General features: G+C 43.5%; 2 protein-coding genes across 4 annotated transcripts; one reads left to right on the top strand and one right to left on the bottom strand.

The window, feature by feature from the left end:
• The first annotated feature begins 5688 nt into the window (after positions 1–5688).
• Positions 5689–17653, top strand: SPDYA (speedy/RINGO cell cycle regulator family member A). Of its 3 annotated transcripts, XM_028724455.2 has the most exons (8): positions 5689–6139; positions 7266–7348; positions 8256–8505; positions 9414–9472; positions 11564–11649; positions 12509–12680; positions 14423–14714; positions 17251–17653. In XM_028724455.2, exons 3-8 carry the CDS (start codon positions 8274–8276, stop codon positions 17337–17339), a joined length of 930 nt encoding a protein of 309 aa, XP_028580288.1. In that variant the 5' UTR covers positions 5689–6139; positions 7266–7348; positions 8256–8273; the 3' UTR covers positions 17340–17653. The 3 variants fall into 3 exon arrangements, with proteins under 3 accessions (XP_028580288.1, XP_028580287.1, XP_028580286.2); XM_028724454.2 differs by lacking the exon at positions 7266–7348 and having other exon boundaries at positions 5690–6139; XM_028724453.2 differs by lacking the exons at positions 5689–6139; positions 7266–7348 and adding an exon at positions 6154–6944.
• On the bottom strand, positions 17408–25758 carry TRMT61B (tRNA methyltransferase 61B). The gene is made up of 7 exons (XM_028724452.2): positions 24707–25758; positions 24005–24107; positions 20556–20746; positions 19734–19825; positions 18397–18623; positions 17815–17883; positions 17408–17638 (listed from the first exon to the last, which is right to left on the bottom strand). Exons 1-7 carry the CDS (start codon positions 25466–25468, stop codon positions 17571–17573), a joined length of 1512 nt encoding a protein of 503 aa, XP_028580285.2. The 5' UTR covers positions 25469–25758; the 3' UTR covers positions 17408–17570.
• Positions 25759–26365: the final 607 nt, after the last annotated feature.

Raw genomic sequence — 26365 nt, 5'->3', positions numbered from 1 at the left:
TATATATAAATTTCTTTATTGAAAAATAAAAAGTACAAAATTACAAGTGCACAGAATAAGACACATAATACCCATGTAGAAAACAAAACACAAAAAAGACATTGTGCACATTGTAAAAATGGGGGTGGGGCTTGTAGTTAACCAGACCTTCATCTAATATGGTATTTATAAAAATAATTCCAAATATCTTTAAATTTGTCTATTGCAAGTCTATGTTTGTACACAACTCATTCATGTGTAGTGAGTATGTACGTATCTCCAATCATTTTTTATTTTTCCAGTTCATCAATACCAGTCATCATCATCAATCATCATCATCATTACTAAATGAAGAAAAACAAAACAAAATGCTGTGGCCTTTCCACTGCCTTCTCTCCCTTGTTTTACTGTCAAATTCTGATACATTGCTGCCTATGATTTTCTTCTAACTCTGCCACCTTCAGATGTCATCCTTTAAACAATTGAATTACTGCTGCCATTTCAAACTTAAACTCCTCCTTTAGAACGACTGCTTAGTGGTGACTGCATCTTCAAATCCCTTCTCAAACCGACTGCTTCTAAGGTTCTTAAGTCAAAGGCTGTATAGATCTCATTCCCCTAATTCAGAGGTTTTCAACCTTTTTGGGTCTACAGCTCCCTTGACCAACTACATTCTTTCTGCGGCTCCCCTGTGGGGCTCAGAAGCCCAGTTATGTCACCTGTAGAGCTGGTAGCCCCTCACACCTTTTCGAACACCCTCCCTTGCGTAGTGTTCCCTCAGCCTCCTCTCTCTTCTCCTTGGGAGTCCTCTGGGCAGCTGTAGCTGCCATTCCTGGTCTTGAGCTGCCCCCATTGACCCAAAGAGAGGTGCCTCCTCACACTGCCCCACTCCCTGGCCAGCCCCAGAGGCACCATTCTCCTGGGGAGCCTGTAGCTAGGGCTGCTACAACAAACAGCTGTGCAAGCCTTTGGGAGGCAGAAATGTAAGGGCATCCAAGGAGGGAGGGAAGGAAAGAGGGGAAGAGGCCAGTGTTCTCCACAGCACCCCTGACCATCATTCAAGGCACCCTAGGGTGCCATGGCACACTGGTAGAAAACCACTGCCCTAATGAAACAGTCACGCTCTTCCTGAAAGCCTTGTCCTGATTTTTCCTTGCATCAAAATTTTGATTGTTCACCTCTCAAGGCAGAGACCTATAAGGTGCAACACACCTTGATGGTGCTATTAGAATAACAAAATTAAAGCCTGCTACATGGACCCCTGACATAGGTATAATTTTACTATGCCTTCATTTTGAAACTTGTCTTCAAGTGGGAGAAACATGAGCCAGACCTATAAAAATTATATGGAGTATACTGGGGGAGGCAGGCACCCACTGTTCCTTTAGGAATCATGCTATTTAAATATTAACACTTTTCGTAAGAAGGGATTTCCTGCATTCTAATAATTAGCTACCAGGTTCCACCCATCTCACCCTGGAAAGCATTTCCACCGCTAGGGTGCTATGTAAAGACCAGCTCCTTCAGTAGTGTTATAAAAGTACCTCTTCAAGTTTTCTGAGCTGAGTCAATTTTTAATGTTCCTAACCACAGACAGCCAGATTGTCTTAGATTGACTGTTAAAACCTGCTCAGTTTTGAACAGGAGTTGTAGCCATGTTGGCTTCATCCAGGGGGCAGGGGCTGATTCCAAGTTAAGACTTGTGCAAAAGAAACCCTATTAAGCTATTAGGTACATCACCATTTACTTTTCTCTTTAACCTGCTACTGAGTTAGTGCAAGTAACAGTGTAGTCCAGGCATGGCCAAACTTGGCCCTCCAGATGTTTGGGGACTACAACTCCCATCATCCCTATCTAACAAGCCCAGTGGTCAGGGATGATGGGAATTGTAGTCCCAAAACATCTGGAGGGCCAAGTTTGGCTATGCCTGGTGTAGTCCTTTCTGCTTCTACTCAGGTGCTCCATGTATGTAAGGTTGCAACACCTGAGATATATAAGAGGGCTCAGTCCATCCCTGTTGCAGTGCATGTTGAGAACTACAGGATTGGAAGAAATGGCCAAAGTGCACCAGGAAAGGAATGATGGTGGTGCTCTACTGGAAACCTGGGTTGACAACAAAGAATCGTGTGCTTGGGGTCAGACTGCCCTTTTTAAAAGATTCTGCCCCACAATGTTCTTCCAACACTTGACTTGCCAGTTTGCTTCTGGCATGAAAAGCTGATTAAGGGTTGTCTTGTCCTTGTGTTGGTTAGATGCACTTGAAAATTGTGATGGAATAAGCATTCTAAAGCTTCGGTGAACCATAGGGACACGTTCCTATCCTGCATCTACAACTTGGAAGAAAGGTGGGAGCTAGTCCCTTTGATTGTGCTGAGCCTTGAAGGTGCTTCTCCCTGTGCTTCTTATTACCCCCAGAGCTTAGCAAGATGTCAGACAAGAGCCTTCCTTTTCCTGATCAGGGTCAGAGACAACTACATGCTTTGACAGTGCTAAGGCCAGACAAAAACTGAGGACCTCTGTTCTTTGCAGAACCAAGTGTACACCAGCAGCGGTACTTGGTAATAAATATTTCCAAGATACTGTATCTCATGGCTAAAAATATGGGCAAAGATCCAAGGAGCTCCATGCAAGTACACCAAATATATTTTGTGCAAAGGACGTTTTGCTTCCGGCTGTATGCTGTATATGATGCCAGTTAGAAATGTTTAAGGGTTTTTTGGTCAAAGGCCTTGGCAAAATGTGCAATGCAGAAAAAAAAATTCAAAATATGAAGTTGTCCTGTGGGCAATTAAAAGGTGTCTCTAAAGAAATAAATATCTTTTCATTGTTTTCTTAGCAGTAGTAATAAAGAGCTACACACTAAGTCATATAATTATCCATATCTATTAGCAACTCAAAGGTGGTGCTGTGGGTTAAACCACAGAGCATAGGGCTTGCCGATCAGAAGGTCAGCGGTTTGAATCCCTGCGACGGGGTGAGCTCCCGTTGTTCGGTCCCTGCTCCTGCCAACCTAGCAGTTCGAAAGCACATCAAAGTGCAAGTAGATAAATAGGTACCACTCCAGCGGGAAGGTAAACGGCGTTTCCGTGTACTGCTCTGCTTCGCCAGAAGCAGCTTAGTCATGCTGGCCACATACGCCGGCTCCCTCGGCCAAAAAAGCGAGATGAGCACCGCAACCCCAGAGTCGGTCACGACGGGACCTAATGGTCAGGGGTCCCTTTACCTTTACCTATTAGCAACTCAGAGGAGCAAAAAACAGCTCCTTTAGTATTCTTCTACAAGTCACATTGTTAAACAATAAGGTCCTTATGGTAAGAGTATTGTGAAAAGTCCTGTTCAACACAAAATCTGCATCCATTTTTTGTGCTTGGTACTATCCCTTGAAAATGTCTCCACCACACCCTATTTAGATCATATACAGCCCTACTATTTTCAGTGGACTTGCACCACATCATTTTATAGATGTAGGAACTGAGCCTTGGTAATATTGCCTTGTCTGTTAGAATCCAGCAAATCCCTTTCTTCACTGAAATATTAGTCTCTTTCCAGGATCACATTTATTTTCAAATTATTCTTCATCCCTTAAGTAAATAGGGGAAAAAATTATGCGTTAAAACATTAAACATTGCTTATGGCATAAAAATCGGCCTCTGTCTATAAATACAGAATGCTTAAAAGGGATAGAAAGCACAAATATCTGATCAGAGACAGAAGGATAAAAGTAATGCTAAAGCATCATGTTGGCAGTGCAAGCTAGCCATGCATTTTTTTGTGCTGTTAATGGGCATGATTGTGGGGAAAACATCTGTGAGGTCAACAGATAGTCAAGGCACCAAATTCCCCCTATATTTCACTTATTTTTACAATTTATATGCCACTTAATTACGATAGATGATAGAGATAGATAGATAGATAGATAGATAGATAGATAGATAGATAGATAGATAGATAGATACAGACATAGAGAGAGAGAGAGCCTGGAAGTGTCCTTGGTTTGTTTGGAATCAGGGCCTCAATACACTTACGTTAAAGGGAAATGGAGTTAAGTTTCAGTCCACCTAGTTTGATCTGTGAAAACAGCTGAACTATCAAGGCTTGCCTTCAATGTTGACTGTGGTCTAATAGTGCCCCCTGGCGTACAGCTAACTGTCTAAAGTTCACCGCTAAGATCTTTATTTCTATTTATTTAGTCTATTGAATTCTACAAACTAGATAGAAATACACATTCAGTAATAGATCAGTTTGGGACAAACTACACATTACATATATGAGTGCATTAAAATGATGGCAGCTGGGGTTTTTTCCTAAATAATAGCAGCTTGGGAGGTACTTCAAACAGAGAAGTGACCATGTAGAGTGAAAAGAGTGCTTAACCCATGCCAGTGGAGAGGGGAATCTGCAAAATCCCAATTCCGCAGGGATACCACTCCAGGCACCATAAGTTTGAACCCTTCTCAGATCTCTCCTCCCTCCCTCCGTCTCAGTGCACCTCCAATCAATCAATCAATCAATCGATCAATCAATCAATCAATCAATCTTTATTATGATCAGAGATTAGCCACAAAACACAGCTTCTCTATTTTTACATTTTAAAATATGAGAGTCTAGCTGCTGTGGAAGATATATTTTACATACTGTGCTACTTTTGTGGTCAAATTCCTACATTCCAAATTATGTCTCACACAACCAGTTTTGGAATCGCTCCCCATTCTCCATATAGACAACAACCTTTATTTTGCTTTAGAGCCAGTTATTCCTTGCTAGACTTCATCAGTCCAGGAAAACCAAGGAACAGATACGTTCACTGCCTCTATGAGTCTATGGACCAAGTGAAGCATCGCAATAGGCAGAAGGAAGGGTTTTGTTTTGTTTTTTAGTTGATGAACAAGCTTTCTTAAATTTCCTTTGCACTCATCCTCTTCCTGTGTAGTAGACTTCAGATAATATTTGGGTTGCCATACCTCCAGAATTTCATGGACATAGTCAGGATTCAGTTGTTGGAAACCATGTCTGGGCAGAAATTGCTGAAATGTCTGGGAAAATCCGGACGTATGGCAGCCCATATCGGAAGTGTAGATTTTTGAGAAATTAATTAAAAATAGCTCAAAAACTTCATTTTTTTCATTCGATATTTTGCAAGAAAAGCTCAACAACTTTTGTGTCCAGATCTTCACTTTTTGAAAAATGGCAACCCTAGATAATCTAGTTTTAACTATTTTATCTGCAATCATTTTTTCTACTGTGTTTTTTTCCTGTATTGTCATTACAGGTGTGGATTATTCATTTACATATTAAACTTATTAGTTGCTTGTCAACTAACATTCAGCCGTGTTGATCTGACGCAGTCGAAATAAAAATAAAAAATAAAAATTGTCCAGTAGCGCCTTAGAGACCAACTAAGTTTGTTCTGGGTATAAGCTTTCATGTGCATGCGTATCTGAAGAAGTGTGCATGCACACAAAAGCTTATACCCAGAACAAACTTAGTTGGTCTCTAAGGTGCTACTGGACAATTTTTTAATTTATTGTCAACTAACAGGTCTCCAAGTGACATACAATGAAGAACGTATACATGAATACCTTATAAAACAGAGTAGAATGAATGCTGCTGGGCTAATGACATTGTGGTTTTTGGAATTCTATTCTTAATGTTGTAGTTACAGTGTTTTAGGGTTATTGCTGATTACTGTTATATACATTCTATGCTGGAAGCCATCTTGAGAGGGGATGACCTGAAAGGTAGCCTCTAAATACTTCAAGTAAAAAACAACAGCACATTTATTACATATCAGTAGGATGGCTCTATGTGATTTCCAGACTTCCTCACTCACGTGTCTCCAGAAGGGAAGCTTTTGGGAGTCTTAGCAACAAGGCTCGCTTCCCCCTGATTGGCTGGTGCCTTTTCTCCCTCTGGCCTAGCGCTTTAGGGCATCCTTTCCTTACCAGGGCGGATTGTTCAGTCCCTTGCGTTTTAATTGGCCAAGGCTTCTTGTGCCTGCGTCCTGATTGGATGTAGTGGGGGTGGCTCCTTGCCCTGGGTGATGCTGAGATCCCTTCTTACGGCAAATGAAAATGTCAGTCTGAGGAGATTTTTTGATTGGTGGCGATTGGTTGTGATCCAGCCCGTTTTCTTTCCCCATGCAGGTTGCATATAACCTGAGGTAATTGTCGCGCTTTCCTGGTAGCTCATGTTTCCGGGTGCCACTAGCCGCAAATCCTAGTTCAGTCTTTGGCTCCTGGATTTTCATGAAGGGAAACGAAAGGCCTGGACTGACTTTGTCAATCCTTTGCCTATGACAAATCTGAATAGTTCTCTTAGGAATGCCACAATGATACTGCTTTTTTTCAGGGAGCAACAGGCCGCTCTTAAGTACTTTCTGTCCCTTCACAGCATTGCTGTCTCTGTCAACCGCAGCAGCAGAAGCAGCAAGGTGGCAGCAGGGATAATCTTTTATTTATAACAACAGATAGGGCTTCTTCAAACAAGCACAACATACAACAAGCTTCTTGTAGAGGAAATTCTGCAGTAATGCTGCTTTATAAATGGCACTGATATCCTTCGGCCAGAGGGAAAGAGCTGTGTCAGAGGGAAAGAGCTGACCCTCTGGGCCAAAGGATCCTGCTCCTGAAAATAAATTAAAAAAGCAAAACATATACCCTCAAAAAAGGAGGGCATTGAATCCACAGAAGTACTTATAAGCACTGAAGGATACAAGGTAACACCTTTGATATGTCCTTTATATGAAAGGATGTTTGTGGGTGGTTTTGCTTTTGTAAAAGAACCAAAAAACAAGACCACTATCACTAGCCTCACAGCTCCTGGCAGCCATTTTAAATATAATCATAATAATATGAGTTTGCAGGTGGCTTACATAACATGGCTCTCCCCCCCTCCTTTTATTCCTCCCCACCCCCATCCCTGCTGAAAGGTCCAAAAGGTCGAATGGAGCTGGTTCATATAAAATGGTAAGGCCGGTATACAAATCGCTGCCATATTCCCACTTCCACTCATGCAGTTCTCTGTTGGAGCACCATTAAGGGATGTTGTGCAGAAAGGGTGGAGATCTCCCTGTGAAGATTTTTATCTCCATGTGAGGCTCTGTTTGTGCTGTTGACAGACACCTGTGCCTATACCACTTCCTCGTTTCTAAGCTTTCCAAACATTTGTTTTTGGAGGGGAGGAGGGCAACCAGGTTTTGAAGTTTTCAGATAGAGGGGTGTGGTTTTTTTCCAGGGGGGAGGCAATGGTGAAAAATAATAATAATGAATTTCCCTGATATTCCCCAGCACTGAAAACTAGTACAAGGAGTGAGAGATAGAGACTCCTGCTGCACACTGGCAAGGAATGTCCAGCTCCATCACACGAAAGGGTATGTGGGTGGAAAAAGGTTATATTTGGGCAGGAACACCTCAAGTCAGGCAAGCTGAAATTCCTCCCCTTTTACCAGTCCTTAGAAATCTAAGTGTGCAAGGTGGGGGGGGGGGGAACGACTCACAGGAGTAATAGATTCAAATGCTATGGTTCATGCTTACCAGCTTCGCATGTCGTGATACTGCTTTCAGGAGTTGCTGTTATGTGACATTTTTGCAGTGTATGAATAACCGAACATTTTTCAAATGTGAATATTTAGTTTCCATCCAATAAACATGGAGATTCATTTTCACTCAATTTAAGACTACCCTCGTGACTCTGCCCAGGAACAATCGGACCTTGTTCTGATCTGTCAGTTATGGCCACTCCATATTTATTTGCTGTGTAGGTTTGCAAAAGGGGCTGGGGCAAAGTAGAGCGAAGCAGAAAGGAGAAACTCCGTAAAGAAGAGAAGGCAAATTGCCAAGTGCACAGGTCCCTGTATTCCCATACTTAACCTCACAAACTGTCATGGGTGCTGGTTGTAAGAAATAAAAATATTTTAAAGGCATTCCCTCTATAGGTAGGAAAGTGAAGCATGTGACATCAAAAGGGATGCAAGGCCTGGCTGTAAGAATGAAATAGTATCATTTACACTATCATAGGGTTGCCATATTGCAGAAAGTAAAATTCCTGACATCCGCAAAGTTGTTGATAGCAAGTGCTTGGGAAAGTGGGGCTAATGCCTGTACAGTACTATTACATAGTACAACTTGCAGGAAGTAATATCAAAATTAATGGGATAGAATATAAAAATCTATTAAATAAAATTTCTCATAATACTGAAAGTAAAACTGGAGAAGAGAGATTAATGCCTCTCTCATGCATTATCAATTCAGCTAATAATTTAATTTTTATTTTAACAGGTAACTTCACCTAGGAAAATGAAACATAATCAGAGCTGCTGTCAGACACCTCCCAGTGTCACTGTTCGTATAAAATCAAGTGCATCCAGATCTTATCAACAAAAAAAAGCTCTTAGCCTTAAACGACCGAAATTTAAAGATAGCCAGGAGACCTATGGGGAAAACATTAATAATAAGAAGCCAAAACGGCCAAAAGGTTCATGTCTTGTAATTCAGCGTCAGGAAATGACAGCTTTCTTTAAGCTATTTGGTAGGTTCCTTTATAAATCATTTTGTAAAATGCACCAAGTATATGTGTGTAGAACTTCACATTCAAAAGCAGTTGTGTCCAGAATGCCTTTATGTGAGACATTTCGTCAAGACTAACCTGAAATTACCCTATAAGCTAGAACGGGTATATGGGAGCTTAAAATTGTATCTTACTGAGCCATACTCAAGACTGACTTCACTACATCACGATGGTCATCATGAGATACTGGCATGCATAATGTACCATAAACTAGACTATTTGTGTAGTATCCAGTGGTGATTGCCTACAGATGTCTTTGTAGATGGAAGAAAAAGTCAGTAGAATGATGAGGAGACCATTTTTGGCACGCCCTTGCACTGCAGATTGACCCCCTTCTAAATCTGCTCCAGAAGGTTGGGAAACCCTTCTGAGAACATTTAGGGGGAGCCTAGGGCACAGCAGGGGAGGGTGCAGAAAACCGCCATTAGAGAATGGAGAGAGTGCTTCTATTGAATCTGTTAATTTAATATGCCTCCAGATGGGGTCTAAATATTGTAATAACACAAATGAGTCATTGGATTTTTTAAAAAAAACTTATTGGATTTTCCCCAGAAAGTACGGTAAATTTAGACTAAAGGTGTAGGACAGGGAATATGTGCTGACATGTTGCTATGATGTAAAAAATTTGCATGCATGAGGAGTACCCATCACACAATAAACTCCCATCTGAAAGCAGCCTGGTCAGAATAACCTCTGCGCTCAAATGTTCTGGCAAGTAATTCTCTAGGTCAGTAGTGAGAAACAGTTCTTCTTCCATTTGCCTGGAAGGGAAAGAGCAAATTATTTTAATTTGTTAAAGGATTGTCTTGAATTAATGCTTCTTGAGCTTTGCATATAATTGTGTATGTCACAGCTGGCTTATTTTACAGATGATGACTTGATTCAAGATTTCTTGTGGATGGATTGTTGCTGTAAAATTTCAGACAAGGTAAAACTGGGTGTTGTCTTGAAAGTCTGTGAAACTTTAAGGGTGAGGAAATTGAGGATTTTGTTTCAATTACACGCCAGCGCATTTGGGGTTGTATTCAGTCTTGTGCTCAGCAAATCATTCCCTCAGCATAACTTCTTCCTGCGCAATGGAATGACCTCCCTCTCTCCTCCCCTCACATGCTCTCTAATTTGTTCTGGGAGTTCCTCCAATCCTCCAGAGCAGATTTGTGGATGGCGTAGGGCACATGCGGAAGAGAAGGGGGAACCATTGAATACCACCCATTGTGGCCCTCTGAACTGTACATATCTTGCAAATGCAAATAGAAGTCCCTGTTTTTCCAGTCTGTGGCAGCCAAAACTAGAAGCTCCGGAGGCTGGGTTCCAGTTCACATATAATATGCAGGCTGTCCTTTGAAACATTTGTTTCAGATTAAACTCATGTTCCATTTATCTTAATGCCTATGCTCTTGTTTTAAACAACATGATTCACTTAAAGCTTTTTTGATTAGATAAAATTGTTTACTAGGAAGTTCCCAATTAATTCAGCGGGACCAGCTTCCTAGATGAGCAAGGCATTTTAAAAAACTCTGCTTGCAAAAATGTTTGATCACACTTAATCTGCTGAGACTGTGAGTTTCATGAATCTCTGCTGTTTTTCTGGTCAGATGTATGGAATACAAGGTGTACTAGAAAATGTTTTTGAAGGAATGACCTATTTCCCCTTGTTAAGAAGCCAATGGCTCCCCATTCTGCCTCTTTGTCAGAGGATACAACTACCGTATTTTTCGCTCGATAACACGCACCCGACCATAACACGCATGTAGTTTTTAGAGGAGGAAAACAAGAAAAAAAATATTCTAAACAAAACAGTGGATGTATGATTTTTGTGGTTCATGCTGTGGCCACAGACATGTGATCTGACGGTGAGTTTGGGGTAGCCCAATACAAAAATCCTGAGGATCCATGTGGATCCATGTTTGTAACCATGTTTTTGCACCACTGCAGCCCCAGGTAACAGTGGGTGCGTGATTTTTTTGGTGCAAACTGTAGCCATGGACATGCTATGTGATCTGATGGTGAATTTGGGGTGACCCAGTGCAAAAATCCTGAGGATCCATGTGGATCTGTGCTTTGTAACCACGTTTTAAGTGGGGAGGGAAGGAAAAGGACTCAAGGGACAAGGAACACGCATGGAGCAGGCGCTGCTTCTCTCCCTCCCCCCCCCCCCTTAGCGAGCTGAAAAACTTTGCTGGAGAGACTGAAAAACTTTGCTGGAGGGACAGAGAGCCTCCAGCTGGAGGGACAGAGAGCACTCGTGTAAGCGGCTCCTGTCCGGTAGGCTCCTTTAAAGCAAGCAGGTTCTGCTTCTCTCCCTCCCCACCCCCCCTAGCGAGCTGAAAATCTTTCCTGCTATTTCCATCAAAGCGGGAGGAGAGAGATACAGAGAGCCAGCTTGCTTTAAAGGAGCCAACCGGACAGGAGCCGCTTACACTCGTGTAAGCGGCTCCTCTCCCGCTTTGCTCCTTTAAAGCAAGCAGGCTCTGCTTCTCTCCCCCCCCCCTAGCGAGCTGAAAATCTTTCCTGCTATTTCCAGCAAAGCGGGAGAAGAGCCGCTGAGTGGGGAGGAGGGAGAGAAGCAGAACCTTCTTGCTTTAAAGGAGCCAACCGGACAGGAGCCGCTTACACTTGTGTAAGCGGCTCCTCTCCCCTCTCCCCTCTCGCTTTGCTCCTTTAAAGAAGCAGGCACTCTGTCCCTCTCTCCTCCCCATTCAGCGGCTCTTCTCCCGCTGGAAACCACAGAGGAGGGAAGCATTCGCTCCGTAACACGCACAGACATTTCCCCTTACTTTCTAGGAGGAAAAAAACGCGTGTTATGGAGCGAAAAATACGGTATGTATTTTCTACTAGTTGTTATGCTCACAGTCCCGCTTTCACTGCACATTAATATATTGCAGCTAAAATATGAGGACCATACTGTTAATGCCAGATTCAATTAATGAAAATGAAGTATATGCTTTTTTTAGGGAAATGTTAAGTCATTTTAAGAAAAAATAATAGCCAGAAATTGATATTTTACCTTTTCCAACAGTACCTTTTGGCAATGACTTTTGTTTATTTCAAGCGAGCTGGCTACAGTATAAACGAACACACCAGGCTTAATTTCTTTGTAGCTCTGTAAGTATTTTCCAATTATTATGATTACAATTAAAATGTGTCAGAGGTTTCTTAAGAGTTTATTATTTGAGATAACAGTGAAGTTAGAAATAAACCTTACTGCACCATCAATGACTTATTTAGGATGGGGTCTTGACTCTTGAAGGCTTATAGCATGTTGGAGATTAATACGCGGGTGCCAAGACTATGGTGTTAAATTACCCGTTGAACCTAGTTTATTAGTTGTTAAACTGTCATTGATTTCTGCAGATAAAGACTTTTGTCTCCCAAAGCATCCTCCTTATTTGAAAAGCTCCCCCCCCCCCGGCCGCCCAATAAAGGTTGCTGAGGGAGAAAAGCCCACCACAGCACAAAGCCTTCATAATAATCAACTGGGCTTTTATTTCCCAGGTGCCACCTTTGAATGTATCTCCTATGCTTCTACTTTGGTGATCACTCGTAGCCGAGTAAGATTGTCTTCCATAAACACGGTTTTCTTGTATTCTTTTGATTTGCCTCATTTGCTCTGTTTCTGTTAGCTGTGAGGGACAAGAATCCCGCCCACTGCACAATAGAAAAAATGATATTCAGCATACACTCTGGCTTATGATACTTCATTAAGCACTGCCCCCACACTTTCAAACCTTTTAAGAAGTAGAAACATGCTTTCTATATGTTAAACTTGAGATTTTCAGCATTCTTAATTGTGTGCCCATCTTTTCATCTGGTGAAAAATCATTTGGTAACATTTGCCCAAACTAAATTTTCAGCACTTTGGAATGTATATAAATACCAAAGAAAAAGAGGAGGGAGAAGACTTAGCAGTATACAAATGAGATCAAAACCATATTTAAGTGAGTCATAGTCCTCATCATTGTAGGTACCTGGCAAATACAGTTGAAGAAGATGATGAAGAGTCAAAATATGAGATTTTCCCATGGGCTTTAGGAAAATCCTGGAGAAAGCTTTTTCCTGATTTCTTAATTCGAAGGGATGAACTCTGGAGCAAGATGGATTATAGGGCTATTGTAAGCAGACGCTGCTGTGAGGAGGTAAGGCGGGTATATTTTATATGCACCAAGAAAGAGCAAATGAATTTTAATAGGCAGATTCTGTTTTGTAACAAGCCTCTTTCTGTTTTTTCACCAAGCTATATAAAGGAACTGTTTGTAAACATTATCCACCCAGTTATAATGAGTGGCTCAATTTAACTGCTGGTTGATACTTTGCTTTCAAAACATCCCAACAAATTATTTACCTTCAACGAAGGGGATTCCCTTATCAGAAATAATGACATTAGCAATTATTGGAAAATATGAAACCATTCACAGGGAATGTTTACACTGGTAAATTAAACAGAAAAAAATACATTAAAATTGACCAAGTCTGCAGTTGTATTCACACTTATTTGGGAGTAAGCACCTTTAGAATCAGTGAACTTACTTTTGGCTAATTATGCAAAGTGCAAGAAAGCAGTTATCAAACAGCATACTTTGCTTTTATTACTAACGTGAATTAAGGATATAGTCAGACCATTGGTAAGGAAATGCTAATGCTGTTTCTCTTCCCGAAAAAGACCTTTATGGTACCATATAGCCAGCTTTCCCATTAATGGATTACCATCAAACTCAGGTGAAAAGGGTTGCTACTTAGTAGAATAATCAGGATTGTGAATAAAAAAATTAGTTTGGGGCAGGGCAGTGGTAAACACATTTACAAAAAAATTCTTCCCGATTTTTACTCAGGAAAATGGGAGGAAATTAAAATAAAACCATAGAATGGAGACTTTCATAGTACCAATGGAGGTAATTGCAATGCATCAGATCCCCTACAAAGAAAAGTTACAGTATTTGGGGTTCTCTGTGAATTTCCCAGAGATACCTAGCTGGCCAGTGTGGGAAACAGGATGCTAGACCAAATAGGCCTTTGATCAGCAGGCCTGTTCTTTTGCCTATCTGCTTTACCCACCATAAAACTAATTTCACCACTAAGAAATTGGCCTAGTACAGATGCAATGACAAACTGTAGTTTATTCTTACAATCATGGGCCTTGGGTTCATATGCTCCCCCCCATCCTCTTTATATGCAAAGAGATTCAAATTTACTGGTTTTAAACCCATGTTTCCCAAGTTTGGAGGAAACAATAAAAGAAGTTTAAATGAACAAGGGATAGAAGCCTTAAATCTTCTTCCTTCATGCATAAACCCGAAGCCATAGACTTAGAAGCTTTACTATCTCAAATGAGATTTTCTGTTACAGAATAGTTCACGGGTTTTTTGGATGTAAAGTAGTACAGTAGTCTGCTTTCCCCACAGTTCAAGACAGGAGCTGCGTTTCATTTTCATGGAAGTTAAATGATGAACCAAATGTGTATTTAAGAATGCTAAAATACTAATGTATTAGTATTATCTATCAAATGTTACATTATTTATCAAGTCGCACATTGTTTATACATGTATTAAAATAATCAAAATTTGAAAAAATTAACAACTTTAATTATGAGTAATTTAATAGTCTTTTGTATATCTGAATAGCTGTTAGTAAATGAAAAATTCTGTTTTTGTTCTAAGTTAGGCCTAATTAACATTCCCAGGAGTGGAAAAGTGGTTTCTTCAGGATCCTAAAAAGTAGTCCAATAAATAGCAGCTCATTCCTGTTCCCTGCTCTGTAACTGTTTTACTAGCAATTAAGAAAGCTAACAACACCAACTAATAATCCTTTGTGATTTTTATGCATTATTTGCTTGTTCTGATAACAGCTCCATTTCAGTTTTTTTTGGTTTTTTTAAACACAGGTAATGGCTATAGCTTCAACACATTATATATGGCAGCGGGAGCGTTCTATTCATCATAGTGGAGCTACAAGAAACAATAGCAGAGATGGAGTACAGTTTCCTCGAGGACCCAATGCCACACCTACAGACTGTTTGCTTTGTGGGAAAAAGACAAGATACATACGGCTGGGATTATCCTCCTCTTCCTCCAATGGCACACTGGAAATGATGGAACAACATATACCTCAGGGACTGCATGACTCTCTTCCAGCTGGTAAAATACCTGAGCCATCTCTGCACTGTTATTCACAAGGTATGGTATGGTAAACACTGAAGTAATTTTATTTATACTACCTTCACAGCCCAATACTAGCTGTGTCACTCAGAAGTCAATACCCTTGATTTAATGAAACTTGCTTAAATATACTCAATATTCTCAGCAATGTTATTGCTATTGGTGTATAGGTTGAATCTACATCCTTTAAGCTTCGTAGGTGGGTCATTGTTACAGCCTCCTTGACGGAGAAAAACCATTGTCATAGCATGTGCATAAATCACAGTTCTGGGTATAATGTTTTGCTCACATCTGCATCCTTTGGTGGTGGTGTTCGCATTCCAGCTTTTTCCTGGATGGAAGCTTCTCTCTGTCCCTGGTCCTTATGATTGTTCTATCTCTCCTTCTCAGTCATTTATAGAATGCTTCCTTTCCCTTCTAAATTGTGAATTTGGTTAATGATAGATTTTGTAAAATGAACTACAAGAAAAATCTACCGTATTTTTCGCTCTATAACACACACCTGACCATAACACGCACGTAGTTTTTAGAGGAGGAAAACAAGAAAAAAATATTCTAAACGAAACAGTGGATGTATGATTTTTGTGGTTCATGCTGTGGCCACAGACATGTGATCTGACGGTGAGTTTGGGGTAGCCCAATGCAAAAATCCTGAGGATCCATGTGGATCCATGCTTTGTAACCACGTTTTTGCGCCATTGCGGCCCCATGAAACAGTGGGTGCGTGTGATTTTTGGTGCAGGCTGTAGCCATGGTTATGCTATGTGATCTGATGGTGAATTTGGGGTGACCCAGTGCAAAAATCCTGAGGATCTATGTGGATCCGTGCTTTGTAACCACGTTTTAAGTGGGGAGGGAAGGAAAAGCACTCAAGGGACAAGGAGCACGCGTGGGGGGTGTAGAGAAGGATGCTGCTAATAATGCAGGAAAGGCTCCTCTCTGGCTTTGCTCCTTTAGAACAAGCAGGTTCTGCGTCTCTCCCTCCTCCCTGGCAAGGAAACCATGATAGTAACCACTCTGAGACAAATCAAGAAAAATTGCGACCAACACTCTCCCCCAACAAGCGCAGTGAGGTCAAAACACACACACAGGCAGAGAGAGAACTGGCCCTAAAGTCGCAGGGGGCACACACACACACACACACACACACACACACACACACACACAGTGTCAATCCTAAAGTCGCAGGGGCGCTGGGAGAGTGAACGGGAAGCAGGAGGAGGAGAAGGAGCCCTCACACACACACAGACACACAGTGTCAATCCTAAAGTCGCAGGAGAGTGCAGGGGCGCAGGGAGAGTGAATGGGAAGCAGGAGGAGGAGAACGATAGCTCAAGCACACACACACACAGTGGCTAATCCAAAATCGGACAGCAAAAAACTGCAGGCAGGGACAGAGAGCACCGCTCTGCTTCTCTCCCTCCTCCCGGCTAGGCTGGCTGAAAAGCTTTGCTGCTACTTAGCGAGCTCAGTGGGGAGGAGAGAGGGACATAGAGGACGGGGTTGTTTTAAAGCAGCCGACCCCGCTCTGCTTCTCTCCCTCCTCCCCGGCTCCGCTAGCTGACAGGAGCTGCTTACACCCGCTTTGGTGTTTCAAAGCGAGCCACGGACTGCTCACGACTGCAGCAGATTCCCCCGCCATCTGAAGGCATTCGCTCCATAACACGCACAGACATTTTCCCTTACTTTCTAGGAGGAAAAATCTGCGTGTTATGGAGCGAAATTTACGGTAAGCCTAGCTACTTTATGGCCCCTTCTCAAAGCCGCTCAACTCAGTTTTCCAGCAAATTACATCAAATATGAGCTGAGTTTTGTAAGTTCAATTAAAAGCGAAACTGACTCTCCTACAAACATTAGTGCTGGGAAAGTGAAAAGAAATGTTAAAAGCATGTGTGTTTTTTCTGGATATACTTTTTTAAAATAAAAAATTGATGAACACTGTCGCTGGAACCTAACTGCTTGGTAAGATATGTAGTATTACATGGAGTAATCAAGCAGTGTCTATCAAAAGTGATCAACTTTTTGCTTTAAAGTGATCCCCTCTAGTTCTAAGATAGCAATTCTACACTCCTCCTCGTTGACTTCTTGGTGACTCCTTTAATTCAAATTTATGTTTATAGTGCTAAACAAATGTAGGGTGACACCTTCTGTTGTTAGTATAAAAGCATTGCTGTAAGAGGATCCTGATTTGTCAGTTCTTTATGTACAAATGATGGGATGAACTCAGCAGTTGGCAATGAAGTAGCATCTGTCACTCACAGTGAGTATGTGGGGCAATACAGTAGTTACTAAGTAAGGATTCAACTACCCAGCTGTAGGGAAGAACAACAGATGTCTCCCGAACAAGCATAGCATTTCATTGGCAAGCTACTTTACAACCTTTTCTTTGTTTATAGATGGAGAACAGATATTTTTCATCCTACATTAATTATCCATTGCTCCTATAAGTGTAACCCATCCTATAGAACACAATAAGCACGTCACATTACCTGGGACAAACTGCACTGTAATCCCATATACATTCAATGTGAATTTCTTCCCTAATTTTTCATAGATTGCAAACATCTACCCAACAAAGGAAGAAAAAGTAGCTGCACATGTCAAGATAAAGCCATGGACTGGTTTACTGGAAATGAAGAATAAAAAAAAACCACACTTCAGCCAACAACTTAAGAAATTATCACAAAGCACAATTAATAGTCTGAATGTAATACATTTCACAATATATGATTTATTCTTTTAAGTTTTATATTTTGCTGAAACTTTTGGTATCAAAAATATTGTCAACATAAATCAAAGCTGTGGATTCCTAAATTGCATAAACAACAATGATATAATTTACAATTTTAATCCTGGTGAAGTGCAGTCTTCAAATCAGCATATACTATTTGAAGTAGTATTTGGATATGCTGGGTTAAATTTCCGCAGCTTGACAAGAAAGGCTAGTTTGGAAGGAAGGAAAATAAAACATCAGCATTAGTGATACAACACATAAGTAGCTGGAAAGCATAGGTATTTATTCATTAATTCCATTTTTCTTTGAAAAAGTAATAGTGCTTATGAAAAATTAGTAGTAATAAATGTATATCTTATAAAATATTTGCCAAGCCATTCTTACCTGTGTGCCCCACTTGCCAAGGATATGGTCTAGCAATATATGGTGGTTTTGTCTCATCAGAAATGAGAGCTGTTAAAATAAAATTTAGAAAGTTGTTGTGCAACACTCTTAATTCCAATTTCTGCTTTAAATAATTCTATCTCAGGACAATCTTTTCCACGTTGAACCCATTTGTTGTTTCTTTCCCTCCCACTTCTGGAAAACCCCTTCTCTCTTTCTTTTCTCTAGATAGATCTTTGAAACAGATTTCTACTCTCCTCCTTTCTGCAGCCCCCCAGATATGCTCCAGAGATCCGGGTGATTCCCTGGAGCAGATTTGGGGGGCCCATAGAGGCTGCAGGACAGAGGAGAGGAAGGGAAATTTCACTTGCTGAACACTGAATATTACCATCATAAATAAGAACCCAATACCAGGCCCTTACAGACAAAAATACAGTAGCAGATTGCGTACCCAGCAACAGTCTGCTGGTGGGCAGCTCAGGCTGCATTTTACATAAAGGTTCACATCTCGACACAGCATGTGGGACTGCAACATTCTAGTGACTGCCACAAAACAAGATCTCATTAGAACTTGGTCCATACCATCATCTTCTTGGTTCTGTTGAGCAGGAATCTCCTCATTTTCATCATGGCAAGCTGATTCATTGTTCTTGTTCTGATTGGATTTCATATTGTGGAAAACGCCACCAATTTTCCAGGAAGCTGGGAGTACTATCCAATCTCTGTGTGTCACCTCAACTATCCTTTCACAAAAAAGGTTTATCTTGCTGGTCCGGATGGCTTCCACCAGATCAATAACCTGGGTGATACTTTTAGAAGAATTCAAATAATATATATTGCCAGTGAATAAATCTACACATATGCATAAATGTATAAAATATAATAGTTTGTACAGTGGTACCTCGGGTTACATACGCTTCAGATTACAGACTCCGCTAACCTAAAATAATACCTCGGGTTAAGAACTTTGCTTCAGGATAAGAACAGAAATGGCAGTGCGGCAGCAGCGGGAGGCCCCATTAGCTAAAGTGGTGCTTCAGGTTAAGAACAGTTTCAGGTTAAGAACGAACCTCCGGAACAAATTAAGTACGTAACCAGAGGTACCACTGTACTGTAAACCTATCCTATGCCTATTCACTCAGAAATTAGTCCCACTTCCAAGTAAGTGTGCATAGGACCGCAGTATTTTACTTGGTTAAAGAGCTATATTTAAATTTGACTGTAGCCAGCCCAAATGTTTTTACTAAACTAGCTCTCTTGCCTAAACTACAAGTTCGTTTATCCCAAAGAGCAACGAGACTATAAAACATGACAAACAGCCATCAGTTATCACTTATTAGGAACTAGGACACACTGATGATGTAACTGACTAGCCCCGATGCTATCTAAACATTAATATTTTGCCTTTCCTCTTCAGCTTAGAAGCACACAAGGCAGCATATCAAAAGTCTATTACAATAACATTTATACTAAAACCATATTAGATGCAATGATCTCAGTCAAAACAACTTTAAGAAAGAGCCTTAGATCTGTATTTTCCCTTCTTGGGTGCCTGGCTTAGAGGAATATATTGCAGTTTGTTAAGTCACAGTTTCCCCAGTCTGGATGCCACAGGAAGCTGTTTTAATAAACCACATTCTTTTCATTGAAGCTTGATATGCAAAGGGAGATAGGAAAAGGAGGGAGGACAAGGAGGAAGGTTCAGTCTCAGTCCACTATAAATAACAGTATATCGGACCAAGAAAATTGTGTCTGTCAGTTATTATAGCTTTTTGGAAATCTGAAGTTAGGATAAATGTACTTTATAATAATCTTTAAGACCATTTATAAACAAACTGCATGAAGCCATTGCAAGTTTAATGAAGCTATCACTCCATGTAGCAGAAAAGAGCATGTAAATAGGCAGGAACAATACTTACTTTGCAAGGTATACTGCACAAACGCCCCCCATTTTAAGATTTGGGATAGCCACAGATAAAACGTTCTGGGGCACAAGCATATCCAAAGCTATCTATGGAAGAAACATACATCTTTAAAAACTTTAAAGGAGAATATAAAGGATGTGTTCTCTGTGCAAATCTATGATATTAGAATATTAATTTGGATAAATTATATTAAAAGGTGAAAAGAAAGTGATCAAGGTAATGGAAAAGTCATGGTGAGTTGCAATAATACAAAATAGCATCACCATTAATACTAACAGTAATAAAAGTATTATTTTTATTTGCCTTTCAGCAAACACTGAAATCTCGATATACCTTCTCTGTGCTCACTAGAAGTAACTGCCCACCCACCACCACCAAAAAACCCCAGCTAAAAACTGAAGCAGAAATTATCAGGATTTCAATCAAAAACCCTCACAAGTTTCTTTCTAATGGAAGCCTTTTCTACTCACTGTTTCAAAGAATGAATTGGCTTGGAGAACAGAACTTACTCAGTTTTTAAAAACTTTAAAGATGTGTTTTCTGTGCAAATCTATGAGGATATTAGACCAGCAGTAACACCACTGCTGAATAAAGTTTGAATCTAGTGTAACTTTTTACCACCTTAACTTAAACTGACTTCCTTTACACCAGCTTTTTGTTCCCTAAATGTACCATTACTAAGTACTTGCTTTCTAGCTTTGAAAAAAGATCAATCCACTTTTCTCATATCTCTCTTTTCTCAGGGGGAGATGTGATAATTCCAGAAACAGGGTGCCCGTTTTGTTTCTTTGTTGTTGTTTTTTTAAATATACTTACTGCATCAAATGTTACATTTTTCAAAGCCTCAGCTGCTGTTAAAATGTCTTCATTAATGAAATCCACATTATCTGGCCACTCTAAAGGATGACTTATTTTCCATGCATCACGCCACCTCTTATAATTCTTTTTCGCCACTCTGTAGTGGTCTCTCCGGACTTCATAACTTACAACACGTCCCTGTGGCCCAACTGAAAACAAATAAAATTGAACCAAAATTAGTTACTGCTCTCTTCATTTATGCCAAGTTGAATAAATGACACAGGAAATGAAACACTAGCATACCAGATATTATAACTTATTTCCTAATATTACAACCACTCAGAGCATAACAGCTAACAGGGCTATAAGCTTACATGGCAGTAGGGCTTTATTATTATTATTAATTATTAACATTTCTATACTGCCTTTGATCCAAGGATCACAGCACAGTTTACAATATAAAATTGCAATACTATTATGGCACTCACCTCCTAGAGTCATTGCTTATCCCCCACTGGTTGTTTTCAGGAGCTACCAAATTTTAAGCTGTAACATACAGCATTGCAATGTGCTTTAGTGGAAGGGCCATAGCTCGGTGGAGCATCTGCTTTGCATGCAGAAGCTCCCTGGCATCTCCAGTTAGGGCTGAGAAACACTCCTGTCTGAAACCCTCAAGGCCTGCTGCCTTGTAGTGTAGTAGAATACTGAGCTTATATGGCCCAAGGGTCTGACTTGGTATAAGGCAAATTCCTATGCACCTGCAGAGAAGGAAGAGACGTGTGGTGGTGGCAGGTGACTCCCTACGGAGTGGGACAGAGGCAGCAGTGTGTGGAAGAATGACTCGTGGTTTCAGTTGTTTCTACACAAATACACAGAGGATGGGAAACAAGCAAGAAGAAGTTGAGCTCTTAAGACAGGATGACAGATATGACCAAATAGATATTACTGTGGATATCTGCTATAGATCTCCAAGCCAGACTGAGGACTTGGATGTCTTCACCTGAAAGGAAAGCAGTGCTCAACTTGGCAATAACAGAATAAATAATGAAAGGCAGGAGCTGCACTTCAAGATAGCAGATTGTATTGGTCACAGAAGTATGCCTGCACATTTATGCAATTACCTTGTAATAACAGCTAGGTGTAGTTACCAGAATGCTGGTCCTGGCCTGGGACAGGAAGGTAAAGGGACCCCTGACCATTAGGTCCAGTCGTGACCGACTCTGGGGTTGCGGCGCTCATCTCACTTTATTGGCCGAGGGAGCCGGCGTACAGCTTCCGGGTCATGTGGCCAGCACGACTAATCCGCTTCTGGCAAACCAGAGCAGCACACGGAAACGCCGTTTACCTTCCCGCCGGAACGGTACCTATTTATCTACTTGTACTTTGACATGCTTCCGAACTGCTAGGTTGGCAGGAGCAGGGACCGAGCAACAGGAGCTCACCCTCTCACGGGGATTCGAACCACCGACCTTCTGATTGGCAAGTCCTAGGCTCTATGGCTTAACCCAGTGTTTCCCAACCTTTTTTGGGCAAAGGCACACTTGTTTGATGAAAAAAATATCGAGGCACACCACCATTACAGCCCCGTGACGTCAGCGCGCAGCGTCACGCCGGGAGGGACGCACGAAAGTGTAACTTTCAATTTTTTTCCCTCCCCCTTGCCGGGGAACCTCCAAGCTTTGGGGGTGGGGTGGGGGAGGAGGCAGCAAAGCGAGGGACTGAGGGACCCTAACCCTAACCCTCACCGATCACCCGGGAAAGCATGCGAACGAGGAGCCCCCGTGTCCTGCTCCCGGCAGCGGACGGCACAAAACGAGGAGGCCTGGACAAGGCAGCACGCTCCCCGCTCTCGCTGCATCGGGGCTTTTCTCCTCCAGGCCGCTTTCGAAGTCCCCTTCTCCGCTCCCAAGAGCCGGAGCCGCTGCTTCCAGGCCCTGTCCGAGCCCCGACTTGTGGCCTCACTTCGAGGAGCGCCTGTTGCTGGGGACGGGGCTGCATCCCCCTCAGCCGCCGCCTCGCTTCCTTCCAGGAGACCCGACGGCTCCCCCTCTCCCGCTCGCCCTCCTGCGCCCGCAGCAGACCGAGACCTCCCCGCCCCCGCCCGGCTCGGCCCTACCTGGGCGCCTCCAAGCCCGGCCGGCTCCGCGTCGCGCTCCACGCCGGGCAGCTGCAGCAGGGGCTGCACGGGGGCGCGCGGCGGCCCGGCTGAGCGCGCCCCGGAGCCGCCGCGCGTCCCTCCGAGAGCCCGCGGGACTGACTCCGGAGTCGCGAGGCGGCGCGTCGCCCAGGGAAGGGGCGGCTTCCCACAAGCACGACGACCGAAAAGAGCCCAGCAGAGCGCGCGCCCCGGAGGACTTGGGGGGGTCTGTAGGGCATCAGTGGCCCCCAGAATTCTGTCCGCCCCTCGCCCCATTTGATCCAGATTTACCCTCTGGGGAGAGCGAGCCCCGGCCCAGCAGGGGGCGCCCTTGCTCCGTCCTCCGGGAAGCAAACGCCCTCGCCCGCCTCCCTCCAGGCAACATCTCGCGGCACACCAGGCAACATCTCGCGGCACACGAGTGTGCCGCGGAACACCGGTTGGGAAACACTGGCTTAACCCACAGCGCCACCCGCGTCCCTGGGACAGGAAGGCCCATGATTAAATCTACAAGCAGCTGTGATGCTGACTGGGCAACCTAAGGCTAATCGAAAGCAATTCCTGGTGCCTTTGTGATGTTTTTGGATTACAACTCCCATCAGCCCCAACCAGCATGCAGTGATGACCGGGATTTGCAGTCCAACACCACCAGGGAGCTAGCACATTGGCTCCCCTGAGCTAATCACTTACTTAGTCCAATGAACTTTCCTGAATTGTTTGTGGTTTTTAAAAATGGCATAGCCCCATGTTTGAGACCTCCAGGTATAGGACAGTATATAAATTCAATAAATAATAATAATGTTCAGCACCCTGAACTTATTAGTGAAAGGCAGTATGTAATTTTAAAGGAGGGGACAGTACACCAAGGCTTGATTCTCACATTTAGTGTCCAAAGTGTCAGTGTCAAGGTGCCTAAAGAGTATTCCTATGCCCCAAAGTGCATCCATTCTCACATGCCAACATTTCCTCTGACTTCAGCCCTGTGTGATGAAATGAGAGCTCTGCCATTTTCTGGAAAGCAGCTAAAGTTCCCATCACGTAGGACTGAATTTGAATAAATTAGAGTAATTCAAGAGTAATTCAGGACATGATAATGACAAGGGGGACAATTATAGAGCACATGTTTTGCATACAGAAAGTTTTGGGTTTAAATCCTAAGCATACCAATTAAAGGGGACATATAGCATAAGATGAAGAACCCTGGAAAGCCACTGCCAGTCAGAGTAAGCAATATTGGGCTAGGCAGGCAATCTGACCCAATACAAGGAAGCTTCCTGTGCTCTTAAAATGTGTGGGAGAGCTGGGATTCTGTCAACAGACAATATTTTACCTGCTCGTGATAGAAATAAACTCATACCACCAGACCCAGAACCTGCTTCCAGCACTGTGTCGCCTTGACTGACGTCCATTAGCAGCAGCATTGCATTAATATCCTACATGTTAAAAGAGCAAAGAACATAAATGTTTAGCTTAGCCCTTGTGCTTTATAGCAAATTTGTGATATGTAAGCAAATTGAGAACCGCTGGCTAAGACTTATGGGGAAATAAGAATACTACTCAGCACTTATATACCATTTTACAGTGTTCAAAGTGTTTCACTTATATATCTTAGTAAACCTTTCAAACAGTGGGGCTATTAGGTAATTTTAGATTCTGAACCTAATGGTGATGGTGACTTAAGATGGGAAATCTCCAGATTTACTGCTCCAAAACCAGGGTAGGGCAATCAGTGCTTCAGGTTTCTCTCTCTCTCACTGCCCTTTGTTCCGGGACCCTGCACCATTCATCACTTAGAATTTGCAACTACTGTACTAGTAACCTTAATTCCGGGAGCCATCGGAGAAAAAGTGGTCCAAGCCATCATCAGGTTCCCCTTTAAGGCGCCTCCATCGCTAATGCCGGATCAACCCGGCTGTCCCTGGAATTACAACTCCCGCCATCCCTGCCCATTAGTCACGTCGACTGGGGTTGATGGGAGCGGGAGTCCAACGACAGCTTGGGGGCGGCGGCGGCGGCGGCAAAGCTCTCCCACCTTGGGATACGAGATGGTGGGTCCTCTCTCCATCAGCAACACAAACTCTTCCAGCGAAGGCCTCCGAATCAGGAAGGTGTGGCCCGTGGACGTCCGGAACATCTGCCCGGGGAGCTTGCCCACGATGTCGGCGTGCTTCACCGCCCCCCAGGTGCTCGTCAGCACTCCGTCGGCGGCGAGTTTACACAGCTTCTTGAACTCGGCGTCGCGCCTCCGTCGGCTCTCCGCTAGGAACAGATCCCCGACCTGGAAGGGCGCGTTTTTGGAAGGCGCGTCCCGGAGCTCCTCGGAGGGAGAGTCCCGATCCGGCTGGAGTTCCTCCTGGGGAACGACGTCGGCGAAAGGAGGGGAGGAGGATCCCTCTGCGACGTGCGGGGAAAGGAGCTCCCCGTGCTGGACCAGCTGGCTCAGCCTCTCCGAAGGAGAGAGCGACCTGTGCCACGCACGCCTCCGAGCGACCGCCGGCCCCGCAGCCGCAGCAGAGCCGGCCGGCGGTCCCTCGGGCTCGTCCCGTCCATCCTTGTCCCCGGCGGAGCTAGAAAGCGCTCTGCGGCTCGAGCTGAGGGAGCCGATCCCCGCGCGCATCAGCAGCGGCGCCCCTTGCAGCTCCCTCGGGTGGGCGCTGCAGGTCTCTGGAGCCGCAGCCTGGAAGCCCAGCGTGTCCCTCGACGGCGGCCGCGGCTGCTTGCCCGCGAGAGCAGCCCGACTCTCCCAGCTCGAAGCGCGCACCTCCAGCAGGCTCCCGAGGCGCCAGCACCTCATCGTCGCTTTTATACACGGACAAGGCGCCCCGCGGACCCTCCTCTCCTCTAGGAGTCTAGGTCTCTCCGACGGACAGCGCAGGGTTTGCACCGCTGCAGGTTTCCCCGGGCCGGAGGGCGGCTTGCATAGCTACGCACCGCGGTGCAGGAGCCCCGTGGATCCTGAGGACGTCGGTGAAAGTGCGGACGTCTAGTAGGCTTCTAGTAGGAGCCTCGCAGGCGCCCGGGCAGAACAGGGCAAGAAGGTGTCAAAGGGAAGGGGAAAGCAAACGGAACTCCGCCGGCTCCCACCTCCGGTTCCGATTAGGCTCCTCGAGGGGCGGAGACAGAGAGGGGAAACGCGTATTGTGAAAACGAAGCAGGCTGGGTTAGAAACGGTTGCGGGAAATAATTGTGCTTCCCCCCACCTTTAAAAAGAAAAACTGAGGGGGCGCACTACTGCGTTTCCGTGATAGGAAGGCTGCACCTGTTGAACCTCGGTCGGCTGGTCCTGAAGGGTCTGTTCTCTTTCCCTGCCATATTTTCAACAGGCTCATTCCTGCATCTTCATCGATTTCTGCCTTTCGTAGGCATTTAGACAAAGCTGCCGTATCAGAAAAACAAAAAGTCAGGGTCGTCTGGCTTCTTTTGTACTTGCTCATTTATTGATTTTATACCCCCCATCCTCCCCAAGAGAGGAGGCATGGTTCATTTAAAGGATCGCAATGGAAGAGAGCCTTTAAACTCCCCCGCTGTATTCATAAATGCACATATTTTAATTATTCAATCTGGATATTGCACTTTATATTTTTTTATACCCCCTCATGCCCCGCAAATGGAGGATTTTCTCCGCTGCCAATGGAAAGCGGACGTTTTACTATAGGACAATGAGACTGTAGTCCCTTTGGGGAGAGGGAGC

The sequence above is a fragment of the Podarcis muralis genome, chromosome 3 (assembly GCF_964188315.1).
Source record: "Podarcis muralis chromosome 3, rPodMur119.hap1.1, whole genome shotgun sequence".
NCBI lineage: Eukaryota > Metazoa > Chordata > Lepidosauria > Squamata > Lacertidae > Podarcis > Podarcis muralis.
The sequence above is the reverse complement of the archived record's forward strand: the minus strand, read 5'-3'. Positions and strand labels throughout refer to the sequence as shown.

Coding starts and splice junctions, on each gene's coding strand:
- SPDYA (XM_028724453.2), top strand. Junction 8,506..9,413: donor AGCTTTCTTTAAGCTATTTG/GTAGGTTCCTTT, acceptor CTTATTTTACAG/ATGATGACTTGATTCAAGAT. Junction 9,473..11,563: donor GCTGTAAAATTTCAGACAAG/GTAAAACTGGGT, acceptor CTTTTCCAACAG/TACCTTTTGGCAATGACTTT.
- TRMT61B (XM_028724452.2), bottom strand. CDS start 25,468: ATGAGGTGCTGGCGCCTCGGGAGCCTGCTGGAGGTGCGCGCTTCGAGC. Junction 24,108..24,706: donor CCACCATCTCGTATCCCAAG/GTGGGAGAGCTT, acceptor TTTAACATGTAG/GATATTAATGCAATGCTGCT. Junction 20,747..24,004: donor TTTATTTCTATCACGAGCAG/GTAAAATATTGT, acceptor ATTTGTTTTCAG/TTGGGCCACAGGGACGTGTT.